General features: G+C 34.6%; 1 protein-coding gene across 1 annotated transcript in view; it reads right to left on the reverse strand.

Annotated features, from left to right (window-relative positions):
- The window catches only part of SPATA17 (spermatogenesis associated 17), a 245,377-nt gene that overhangs the window by 204,757 nt on the left and 27,231 nt on the right, over window positions 1–13,389 (reverse strand). Inside the window, exons 2-3 of the mRNA XM_063115289.1 lie at window positions 8,396–8,485; window positions 7,224–7,305 (exon numbers count right to left, since the gene is read on the reverse strand). Coding sequence (XP_062971359.1) covers window positions 7,224–7,305; window positions 8,396–8,485 — 172 coding nt within the window. The remainder of the gene's footprint in view (window positions 1–7,223; window positions 7,306–8,395; window positions 8,486–13,389) is intronic.

Raw genomic sequence — 13,389 nt, forward strand, 5'->3', positions numbered from 1 at the left:
AGTGACTATAAATTCATTGTCAGTAAGAAAGAAGAATCAGAGCACATCCTCAATAAGAGGAAAGGGTTTTTATGGCTGTGAGCCAATAGTCCTAGACTCCTAAGACAGACAAATTTGGGTAATGTTGCTAGATATAGCAGGAAGGCCTGAAATAGAGGTTGAAAAGAAAAACAAAAACAACAGCATTACAGCAAACAAGAAAGAGTTAAATCACAAAAGAAGCCTGGAATGGCTCTACGATTATTATTGGGTGCTAATGAGGTCACTATACTGGAGAACGCACTGATACTTTAGGACTTGTTAAGCTATTTGGTGTCATTATGAGAATTATTTAAAAGCTGGATAGAGATATTCTGGTACAGTAGCATTTTGAGGAAGTCTGTCTCTAAAAATATAGGGCCGCTATAAAGAGATCCTAGGACTTCTGTCTTTTTACAATCCTCTTTCTGCTCTTGCCACGTTTGAGACTGTCGACAACTCCAAGTTTCTTAGAAGTTTTCCCTTCTGGTTCCTGTGATATTGTTCCACTCTGTTTTCCCGAGTGTTTATTCTCTACTTTAATTCTCTTTCCTCTTCCTAAATTTTACCTAATGCATTCTACAGACCTCAGTTCTTAGCCCTCTGATCTACTGTTCAGATATTTTTTCATATTTTTTTCATTAGGTAGAAAATCCTGTCATTTTATAATGATGGCTCTAAAACCTTTATCTCCAGCCCTGGCCCTTAATCTAAGCTCTCATTCAATAGTTGAGTCTAATAAACATTTGTTGAGTGCTAATTATGATGTGCCAAGCCCTCTGCTGAGAGACAGCCCATCACCCTACAAGATATCACCACATGGAGGTGTCCTAACATCATCACAGACTCAAAAAGCTCAAAACATCTTTTGTAAGCATCACAGAGTATCCCATTCAGACTGTTTGTTATAAACATCCTTGCTTTTGTTATCATTATAACTATTCATCAGCTTTGCTAAGACACAAATGCAACTACCTCAGTAGGTTAAAAAACACAAAAACAAAAACTTTCTCACTTATATTACATGTGAGCTAAACTCTCTATAGCTACGCTCCACATGTCTCTTTCTCAGCCCCAAGGCTGAAGGAGCAGACCAGACCTGAGGTATGCCACTTTTGTGCCAGAGGGGAAGAGTAAGAAAGGCTCTTACAGCTTCAGCTTGGGTGTGGTGTATGTCCCACCGGCTCACAACACATGGCCAAGCTTCAAATCAATGAGATAGGGACAAATCATCCCTTTGTAAGCAAGGGGAGTGGGGGATGAATAACTGTGACCCACGTGTATAACCCACCTGGCACATATCTTTTCATCTTCAAGTAAAGTCTTTTAAGATAAGTAGGGACTCAGACCAATGGTAGGAGAGAGTGAGGAAGGGCATTCCAAACAGAGTGAACAGCATCCATAAAAGATCTTTAGGTGATGAGGACACTGTACTTGGGCAATGGCAAATGGTTTAACATGACCAAAGCATATTTATACAGGCACAACAGGAAATGAGGTTAGATAAAAAGCAATCATCACATGATAAAAGACCTGACATGTCATGTCGAAGACTGAGGACTCTGACACTACTCTGTGTGCTATGGGGAGATGGCAGTAAAATGATGCAGTTGAGATGGGAATTGAAAGACTTTTATGAGAGAAAATGGAAATGATTTGATGACCAGTAGGAGGTAGTGGGTAGGGAGCAAGAGGTGGTAGAAAGTCTAGGATAAGTGTTTCTCAGGGTTGGATTTCTGGTTGAGTGGTAGTATTATTTACCGGAATAAAGAAATACAGAAGGAGGAGCCAACTTGGGCTACCTGAGGAACATCCAGAGAAGATGTTTAGTATTTGGCATATGGATCGGGAGCTAAGATCCTTAGGCACATCATTCAAAACCCCTGAGCCTCCATTTCTTCATCGATAAAGTGAATATACCATGTGCACATTCTACTTAACAAACCATTGCTAGGGACACATGAGGCAATGATTGTAAAAATGTTTTTAAATAAGAAACTTCCCTGAAATGTAGAAAATTACTTTATAAAAGTTACACTCAACTCCTTACCAATCTTCCGCTACTCAAACTCTCTGCTTCATCCAGATCAAACATCCTTATTGTTTCTCAATATGCAAGGCCCGTTCCCCATTTCAAAATCTCATTCATGCTGTTTCCCCCAAGGGTCAATTCCAGTGTCATTTCCTTGACCTTGAGAGCCTACATTAACTTCCCTTCTGAATACTTATTATCTCTAAGTGTGTGTGCACGAGCACAAGCATTAGGAGAGGAAAGTCCCTTTTAAATTGACTTCCTTTTTAAATTAATTTATTTAATAGATGATACATTCATGTTGTTTAAAATTCATAAGATACAAAAGAGGTGACAGTGAAAAGTCTCTTTCCCACCACTATGCTTCATCTACTCAGTTCTCCTCCCCTAGGCCATTAGTTTTTTTCTTTTTGTGATTTTTCCCAAAGATCACAAAATTAATATCATCGGGTTTTTTATTTTTTTGTTTGTTTTGTTTTGTTTTTGTTTATGGTGATTCTTCCTGAGATCCTTGCAGAGACAAGCAAATTGAATCTGTAGCTTTCAAATCATGCTCTGGTGGCTCAGGTGACAAAAGAGGTCACAGGGAAAGAATTCAAACAGTTGCATTTCTCTAGTTCCCAAAATAGCTGCACTACTTGTACCGTTTTACATATGGCACTAAATATTTTGCTAAAAATTTTGCTAAAATTTTAGTTAATGGAGAAGTTGGGTTACTAAAGCTTTAAAGTCACTATCCTAATCATTTTATAACTTAATAACATATAATATTATTACTGTATGTAGCTGTTAGGCCAAAAAGTTATGCAGAATAAATTTGGAAAATGATGGTTTAAACATAAATACCCAGGACTACATGTGTGACAGTGTAGAGATTCAAACAGTATCCTCAACTCATGTCCCACTCCCTGACCCAAGAAAACAGCAGGTCCTTTCAGGCACTCTAGCTTCAGAAGATTTGCATGTGACTGTCCATCCCAGCCTTGTTTTCCTAAGCTCTAAGACATTATACTTGGGGGAGGAGGAGAGGTAAAAGGAATGGTGTGGGCAGAGAAATGGAAGGGAAGAGCAAAGTTTCCGCATGCATGGGAAAGAGCTAGACATTAGGCTTTCGAAATAAAGAAATACAGCATTTGGCATTCCTATTGCTCCTGGGAGGTAGCTAAAACCGAGGGGTAAGCTTGTTGACAGCTGTGGAGGAGTCGGAAGTCTAAGCACTAGGGATACAAGCTTTAGTAAAAATTCCCATTCCTACAGGCAATACTGGGACTATTTGAGCACCAGACCAATTAGTGATAGTAACTGATTAAAATCCACTGAATAAAACCGAAATCCATGAGTTCATACTGCTATAAATAAATGAATAAATAAATAAGTGGGAGAGAAGGAAAAGCTTTACAGTAGAATGCTAGCAAGTAAACATAGAAGAAATGATGGAATTAGAAAATCACTGTTGGAGCTGGCAAGTTAGCTCCGTTGATTAGAACGCAGTGTTGGTAACACCAAGGTCAAGCGTTCAGATCCTGTACTGGCCAGTCACCATAAAAAATTAAAAAGAAAAGAAAGAAAATTACTGTTTGACAAATACAGTAATAATTGTTTCTGGTAAGAATCATCATTGGATTCTAAACCCAATATACAGAAGTTTGATGAGGAAGAAGATATATACATAATCTTTAAATATCCTCTCATAAATGTTTATAATGTAGAAACCTGGGAGACTCCACTTTAAATGGTCAAAGTTAACATCAACAGTCACTGGACAAACTGACATCATGTGCCTCCTAACACATTCTATTAAAATTTATTTCTGCTAAAAATGCACAACCTCAATCTAATAGTGAAGACACACTAGCAAATCAAAACTAAGGAATAATCTGACAAATAACTAGGCTGTACTCATCAAAAATATCAGGTCATGAAAGGCAAAGGCAGACTAAGGAATTAACTACTCCAGATTAAAAGTGAGTAAAGAGACATGATAACTAAGTACAATGTGAAATCCTAGTTTGTAGCCTGGAAAAGATGTTTCTGCTATAAATGACATTTTTGGGAAATCAGTGAAATATAAATAGACTCTATAGATTAAATAATAATTTTGTACAGATGTCAATTTCCTGATTTTGATAACTGTAATATGTTTACATAGAAAATATTCACTGACATGTTTAGAGATAAAGGGGCATAATTTCTGAAACTTTGTCTCAAATGATTCAGAATAACGATATGTATATATAGAAAAAATATATATACATGTAGAGAGAAAAGAGAAAATAATAATGGGAATTGTTTCATCTGAGTGAAGAAATCTGTGAGTTTTTCCTATATTTTTGCAACTTTTTGTAAATCTGAAATTACTTCAAAATTTAAACATTACTTTTTAAGTAGCCTGAAGTATCAGTGGAAGTACAGTAAATAAAAAAAGAAAAAGAAAAAAGCATATGTCAAAATTAGAAAGAAAGAAGGAAGAAAGAAGGTGGGGCAAAAACACTTACATCTGGAAAATAGTATTTAAAAGGCATCAATAGAAATTTGATGTACAAAAGAAGCACTGATATTTAATTATAATTTTTCCATATTTGTAGGACAAAAATATATTTAAATATCAAATAACATTCTTCTTTAAAATAGTATAATTAAGTTCAAATAGCACATGAAATATATACTGTAGCCAGTGGAATTCTTTGCCTCTATGTATCTTTAAATAAACAATAAGGGTTGTTTGTATGTATACCAGATAAAAGGTAATTACTAAAACGCCTGAGCATTCCGCTTGAGAGTATATTTTTATTTTTATTTTTTTATTTTTTTGGTGGCTGGACAGTATGGGGATCCAAACCCTTGACCTTGGTGTTACAAGGCTGCACTCTACTCTAACCAACTGAGCTAACCGGCCAACCTCAGCTTGAGAATATAAAAGAAGAAAACCAGATCTCTTCTTCAATGTTTAAGAATATGACATCAACCCCAGGAAACACTTATAAAGCTACCTTCAGTCCTTCAGTCTGACTTCATCTGCTTCACCGGCTCCCTGTCCAGTGTCAGCAGTTGTCAAAGATGCTTAAAACTATTGTTGTACAACCACACTTGTTTTCTTTAGAAGATCATCTTATTAAGATTATGCAGATTTAATTCTTCAACAATATATAAATGCATATATTTAATTACAGCAATTTTAGTATTTAAGCAATGAAGACATAGCCAATGATAAGGATATACACATTATACAAATGATAACCTTTAATATTCTAAAATATCAAGCTCTAGATTCTAGGAGGGTGAAAGCTGAATAGTAGATTAGGCGGATTAGTGCAGAATCCATTATCTAGGTTTAAATCCTGAAAGGCTCTTTCCTCTCTTCAGTTTTCTTTCCTATTTTAAAACAGCTTTAAAGATAGCTATCTTTGTAATTCTTTGCTTTCCTCCTTCTAATTTCTACAGTCCCTAATTCTAAGAAAGGAAATCTTCACAGTTGATGAGGTTTCCTGAATCATTATATAAACATTATACACACACACATAGTCACATATAATGAACTCATGTGAATATGCACCAGTGAGAGAAATATAAAATGGAGCTGGCTTGATTTGAAAATTTCTCACTTATATTACTCCAAGCAAACTCCCTCAATGGTCTTTGAATAACAGAAACAAAAGCATCGCAAATGAAATAAAATAGCTACCATTTTTGAGCACTTGGTATGCGCCAGTCACAGTTCTGGGTATTTTATGTATAGTATTTCAATTAATTTTCACAAAAATCCACAAAAAATACCTATCCCCATTTTAAAGACTAGGGTCATAAGGAAGGCCCACATAGGTTAAATAACTTGTCCATAGTCACCAAACCATCATCAGGTCTAAAGTCTGTGCTGTTTCTACTGCTCATCAAGAGTAAAAAGCTGGGTACAAGACTCAGATACTGCACAAAAAATGCTTACAATAGTGCCTGGCACCTAAGCAGATACTCTGCAATTATTAAATAGTTACCTTTACTTTTTCCATTCCAAGATGTTAAGCAGAAACAGAAAGAGAGGCATTTAATTTCAGAGTAGTTCAAAGAGTTACTTTTTAAATGATGCTTTTAACCAAAATCAAGTCAAAAGAGGAAAAAATAGTAAGACATTTTACACTCAGACTGATTACTGATCAAGTTCAATTTTCAGCCTCTACCTAATAAAGGGAGTACCACAGTGTAATAAAAATAGCATTGGTGTTCATTCTTCTATTCATTTGCGCATTAATTGAATATATATTATATGCCAGGACCATGCTAGGAGAATGCAACAATGATGAGACGTCTCTGTCCTCATAGAGATTAACAGACAAATCGCCACATGATACGAATAATTATAAAACAACTGCAAGGCTGTTATGTATACCAAATATGTCACTATACATTCACGGACAAGTATATCAGCCTCAGTTTCCTAACCTGCCTAATGAGTATTACAAGTTACTTTTAATGAGCATTATGATAATACAAATTAAATAATCTATGCAAAATGTCTGGCAAATAGCAGGTTTTAATAAAAAAATAAAGCTATCATAAAGGCCCCATGTAATCTTTTGTTGCTTTCCAATAATATTAATTACAAATACATTAGTGATATACCCATACTATATGCAACTTTTTATAAAAATACATTTTGGAACTATCATCTATTTAAATCTTACTTATACCTGTGAAAAAAGATTTAGTAGAAAGTCCTGAAGGAATTAAAGAAGAAGTCCCACTGGTTGCTTCTACCAATTCAGCATCCTTATGAGGATGTTATTGACTATGTCACGGGCTAGGCATTAGTCTAAAATGTTGGTGAACCAAAAATGAACAAGCTATGGTGCCTACTTTCAAAGAGCACCATATATAAAGTATAGAAAATCATCAACACATAAGCATATATAAAAGCATATACGGTGAAAGATACTTTAAAAAAAATTAAATACCTAGTGTAGTTTGGGTACAAGGAAATGATTCTCTCTCATTTCCTCTCCATGGAAAAATCAAGAAAGACTTCTCAGAAGAGGTCTCATACCAAAAATTAAGCACAATTTTGTGCTTATATAAATATTTATTATCAGCAACTTCCAAACTACATGTAATACAACTGAAGTGAATAAGTTACTGTATATTGTATAATTCAAATGCTAACATATATAAATTTTATATTTACCTTCACAATTAGGTAATAGTGTTTTCTCCCTAAATAACTTCTCCACCATTTTTGAATAATTGTTGCTATTCTGTGTAAATACCTAGGATTAAAAATATGCATATTAGTATGCTTGCACTGAAACAAGAATGTCTCTTAAGTCTTTGCTTAAAATATTCAAGAGATCAAATTCAAAGCCAAGCTTATGTGTACTTTTAAAGAGTAGAAAGTTCATTCTGGGATAGAATCAATCATTTCCAGAGAAGAAAAAAACACATAGAAAACTATCCATTATTTGTTTTGGGCTTATGATTAAACAATATCTTAATTTCAATTACTCTTTAATACTTATTCTTTAAAATATTTTTGCATGTTAAGACTATAAAACAGGTCACAGTGACATGTTGAGACATAAGCCATGCACTATTGATGGAAATCATTATAAGTACATAGAAATAATTCTTGAGGTCAAGAAATAATTCCCCTCTTCATTCTTTTCTTGTATTCCTCAGTCTATCTAAGCCAATGTCACATTAGACTGCTGGATTAAAAAATACTCTTTTTGCTGCTATGTTCCTAGTTGTGAAGAGAAGACTAGTCTTCACACTTTAAATTTACATTTCTCGCTCCTATTAGATACCATAGGAAGTATTATATTGTCTAATTCCCAGCTGGGCTATCTGAGTTATTATGGTCTAGGCATATTATTCCTCTACCTTATCCAGGACAATAATTTTTTCAGAATTGAAGGGAGACTGAAGGAATATTTGGGCACTGAAGAAAAAAAAAGTGAGAAGAGTTAAGACAGAAATAAATTTCAGTCTCTTTGTATAATCAGAATGACATCATTTAGGCATCATTGCTTTTATCTACCAATATGTTAGAAAAGATTTGGAATAATTTCATTGTTATAAATACAAACCCGATCTTTTGTCACATTCTATGGAATCTGGGGAAAAGAATCTGATCATGAATGTTCATAATACACAGAATTTTTAAAAGTAGAGATATAGTCAATATAATTTAGTTTTCTAGTAAGAAAAGATCAGAAATACTATGTATTTCTTTAAAAGAACATCATGCAACTTATTAATTTCAGTATAAGTGAAATAAAAGATTATCTGAAATGAGCACTTTTCTAAGGAATATATTGTCATGCTATATCTGACATTTCCATGACAAAATCAATGTACCTGATGTATGCCCGAACTTGACATGCTCGAAACCAGCTTTGGATTTTAACTGCAGCATCATTCTCCTTTTTTCTAAAATTATCCACAACACTAAAATAAAGTTTGAAAAGCATTTTATTAGTAACATGTAATTCTAAAGCGAGTCAAGCTCTTAATCTTTAATTTCTTCCAAAATGATAATTATAATTCAAATGTCATTTTAAATAAGATTAAAATACTACATAAAGAAAGCATTTTGAGAATCGTGAGCTATGTTTTAAAAATTAACCATTCTCTGAGAAGCCATGTACTTTTAACAGCTTTACTTTTTAAAATTTTATATCACCTCTTTTGCAACTAATTTGTCAGTAATTTTTACTAGAGAATAAAAATAACAATTAATTATTTTGTCGTTATTCTAAAAACATAATTGTTTGAATTTACTGTTAAATGCCACTATGTATGTAATCATGAAAAGCTAAACTGTTTGCATATTTCACTCATTCATCAGTTAAGTGAATTGCCTCTGAGTAAAATTAATCCATCACATAATGGTCTATTCTAGCTAGAATGCTCAGAAAGTCCATGTAAGTTAAAGGGAACAGGGGAGAGGGCCCTTGGGCTTATAAAAAGACAAGAAATTAAATTCTCAGATTTTACTGACTTATAGCAAGAAAAAGGTTTTGTCAAGACAGATCCCCACCTAATTTTATCAGTCATTACTATTTTCCCTCCCCATTACCAATTAATAAAGTGATAATGCTTAGGCCAACTACAGTAGACCACAGAATAATTTATCTCCTAGAATGCTGGTTGGCACATATCTAGCACTTTACATTTCCTGAGTGAATAAAGAATGGCTAGTCATTTATTTCTTACTTTTTAAAAATTCCCTCAGAATTGTGTTTCCTGGGACAGGTTATTTTTGGTTGTCATTATGTTATATTAAATGTGTATATTTCATATAAATATACATTATATATTTAGAACAAAAACAGAATGAAGAAAAAGACTTCAAACAATGCAACTCTTGGACAATACTAGAAGGTTGACTGAGAGAAAGAAAATAGGATTAGTAATTAGGCTGCCAGTGACAAATAGTTGGAGAAACAAGTGAATGGATTACAGTTCTAGATAAACAGAGATTTACCTAAAAACCCTGCCTGAGAAGGACTCACAAAAGCAGAGAGAAATAAAATTTTATGCATCAAAGTCAGTAATCCAGATGTGAAATACAGTATGAGGAGAATTCACACAAATTAGTAATATTGCATAAGGTGTAGTTTAAGTATAGAATACACAAAAACACACATGAGAATATACTTGCATTACCAGATCATGAATAGAAGACACCATAATAAGATTACTATGTGATGCAATAAAGTTTGCTGAAAATAATTAAGAATCTAAGACCACCATAGACAAGTAGGAGTGGAAGAAAAGAAAGACTCCTTACTGTTGTATACTTGTACTACATGTGCCAAATTATAGAAGAGACTTGTATAAACTGTACTCTTGGATCACGTTATTATACTCCATGTGGGAGGGAGAACAGCTTAAAGTCCTTTCCTCCAGAGAGTCTTTCCTGACTTCCACACTACAATACTCCTTTCCATCTTACACCCTCATAGTTCTTCATATTTAATAAAATTGCATTTAATGATTGTTTAATGATGGTCTCTTCCGCTAAGATTTAAAATCCAAAAGGCAGTAATATCGTCTATTTTATCCCACGTTGCATTCCTAGTGGCCTCCCTGAGAGATAATTGGTGCTACTCCTTTTTGGTCTTCTCAGAGGTGCTGGTGCTCCCTTGGGGGAACAACATGCCTGTTGGCATATTGCATCCCAGTGGGAAATGCCACTCACAAGCTTCCCTCACTACATCAACTCACAACATTGAAAACCATCCCTGTTTTAGGATGACAGAGTCAATGGAGAGTCAACAGATGCCCCATGCTCTTAGTAACTTAAATCCTGGGGTGATCATGGGTGAAAGACAGGCAGACATGAAAGAAGCTATTGAGTAAAATAGAGAAAAAAATTCTTCTACTAATTACTACTTTATTTGCCAGACACTGTTCCCAGCATTTTATATACTGGAGAATTAACTCATATATAATCCTTTCAATGCCTCTATGAAGTAGATAAATATTGTCCCCATTTAACAGAGGAAGATACCACTACAGAGTGGAGTAATATACTTGAAGTCACATCTTTAGTGTCAGAGCCGAGATTTGATCTTAGGTTGCCTGGCTCCAGAGTCTGGGTTCTTAGCAATCATTGCTTCTAAAGGAGAGAAGAAGGAGGAAAGATGAAAAGAGGATGAGAAAGGAAGCTAGGTAGAGATAAGAGTGGGAGAAGGAAAAAACTGATTATTTGCGAATGGGACAAACTGGTTCCCTGAGCAGACCTGCACATGCACAGAAGTGAAGACAAAGACAATTCCAGGCAGGGAGCCCTCCCCACCTTGGGCACCATTCAGTTAGAACAATGAGTTCCCACCAGCTAGGGTGCCAGTCTCTTTAACCAATACTACAGAGATTACATTCAGGGCTCAACCAATGACCAAATGGCACGAATGCAGCCAAGAGGACTTAACACCCCAGGAATGTAACCGTTGGCACTCTAGACCACTCTTCTCTCTCGTTTGAGCCCACTCCATTTTCTCCCAAGTGTACTTTTCCTTCGCTAAATAAAACTGCTTTTACTTTTCATTTCTGGCATGTCTCCTCCAATTCTTTGTTCAAGACACCAAGAACCCAGATCTAGCCAGCAGGACCTGGAATTTTCCCATAACAAGGAGAAGGGAGGGAAAGTAAAAGGGAAGAAAAAGAAATGAAAATAAATGTGGAACCTAAATACTGTAAACTGCTTAGAAGTAGAAAGTAGAATAGTGGTTACTAGAGGCTGGGAAGGGGAGGGGTAAGGGGAGATAGGGAGAGATTGGTTAATGGACACAAAATTACAGCTAGATACAGGGAAATAAGGTCTAGCATTCTATAGATTCTATAGTGTTCTATAGTATTCTATAGTGTTCTATAGCTTTATAGGATGACTATAGTTAATAACAATTTATTCTGTATTTTCAAATAGCTAGAAGAGAGGACCTTGAATGTTCCCAACACAAAGAAATGATAAAGGTTTGAGGTGATAGATATGCTAATTACCCTGATTTAATTATTACACTTTGTATTTAACTATCAAAATACTACATTGTATCCAATTAAATATGTACAATTATGTGTCAATTAAGAAAAAAAAAACAATAAAAGAAAGAAAAAGGTAAAAAAAGTAAGAATGCATGTAATCCATTTCAAATATAATACTGAAACTCTGTGGCATAATGTATCACCAATCTTTCCTGAAAGTAATAAAATAAACCGAGAGACTAAGAATGTGAAAAGATACAGCAAAAAACAACAATTCCTGACTATACTAAGTGTTGGTGACAATAAAGACTCATATATATTGCTGGTAAAAAAAAAGTTTGGCCTTTGAACACATAAAGAATAATTTCATGTATATAACAGCAAAACTGGCAAAATTTTAGGGATGTTCACTAGGGATGCATACACAGTAAAACTATGAGGGATATGAAAAAAGGCAGATTTCAGGATAGAGACGAAGGATAGAGGAGAGAGAGGATGGGATGTGGTAGTGACACACAGCTTTGAGGGTATTAACAGACTCACACTTATTAAACAGAGAAGAGATACAAGATTTACTTTTTAAAAAACTCTTCTTTTATATCATCTGTTCTTACATATGTAAGTACTCTTCTGTATATAAGAAATATTCTATAACACATTTTTTTTTAAAAAAAGACTGTACAACTGAACTTTGGGTTAGCTCTAGCACACTGACAGTTAAGCTTAAAAAGTAAATTTCTAAAACCTGTCTCATCTTTATATGCTGGGAATTCCATAAGGGGGACAACCAAAGACTTTTGTGTTGTAGTCACTGCTTGTATTTGGGGGAAAGAAAAGAAACCGAAAAAACGAAGCAACCTAATAGAAAAAGCAGAAAAAGACAGGCAATTTATAGAAAAGAAAATATGAGCAACTTACACTTATTTAAATTGCATGAGAAGATACTAAACTATCAAGGAATGACTGAGGAATTCTTTCCCTAGAAACTTTTTTTCTAGGATATATTATTTTTGGTACTATTAAAATAATAGGAACAACCTAAATAACCAATAGATAGACTATAGTACTTCCATAAAATGGAATACAATTTTGGCCTTACAAAAAATTAAGTAGATCAGTATGTCTGGACATAGAGAGATAAAACATTATAATGTGAAAAAAAGAAACATACAGTATAGTATTAGGTGTTTGCATATGTGTAAAAAGCATTCACAGCAACATGGATGAACACAGAGAAAATTATGTTAAGTGAAAAAAGCCAGGCACAGAAAGAGAAATACCACACGACCCCACTTATATGTGGGAGCACCACATGACCAGCCCTACAACAAACCCTCAAGGGAATCCTATACCAAGAACACCCCCCCCCCAAAAAAACCTCCCCATCATGAACACACTGGGAAGAATAAATCCCACTGACAAAAGACAAAGGCAAATGAAAAGAGGGGAAAAAACTATTCCACTCCACTTCAAAAATCCAACAAACTGTGAAGTCATAGAATAGCAGGGAAAGAAAAGAACAAAATTTATAACAACTGCACAAAGGCAATTAAATGACAGGAATCAGACGATATCTTTCAATAGCAATGCTAAATGTTTTAATGGGTTGAACTCCCACTCAAAAGACATCTACTGTCGGGATGGATTAAAAAACTAGATCCAACTATATGCTGCCTACAATAAACTCACATCACCTGTAAAGACTCTCACAGACTAAACGGGGAAGGATGGAAAAAGTTATACCATGCAAACAGAAACCAAAAGCAAGCAGGAGTAGCTATTCTTATATCAGATAAAATAGACTTCAAACCAAAAAATACAGAAAGAGACAAAGAATGCCATTATATAATGATAAAGGGATCTAT

Source organism: Cynocephalus volans, chromosome 11 (genome assembly GCF_027409185.1).
Source record: "Cynocephalus volans isolate mCynVol1 chromosome 11, mCynVol1.pri, whole genome shotgun sequence".
Taxonomy (NCBI): domain Eukaryota; kingdom Metazoa; phylum Chordata; class Mammalia; order Dermoptera; family Cynocephalidae; genus Cynocephalus; species Cynocephalus volans.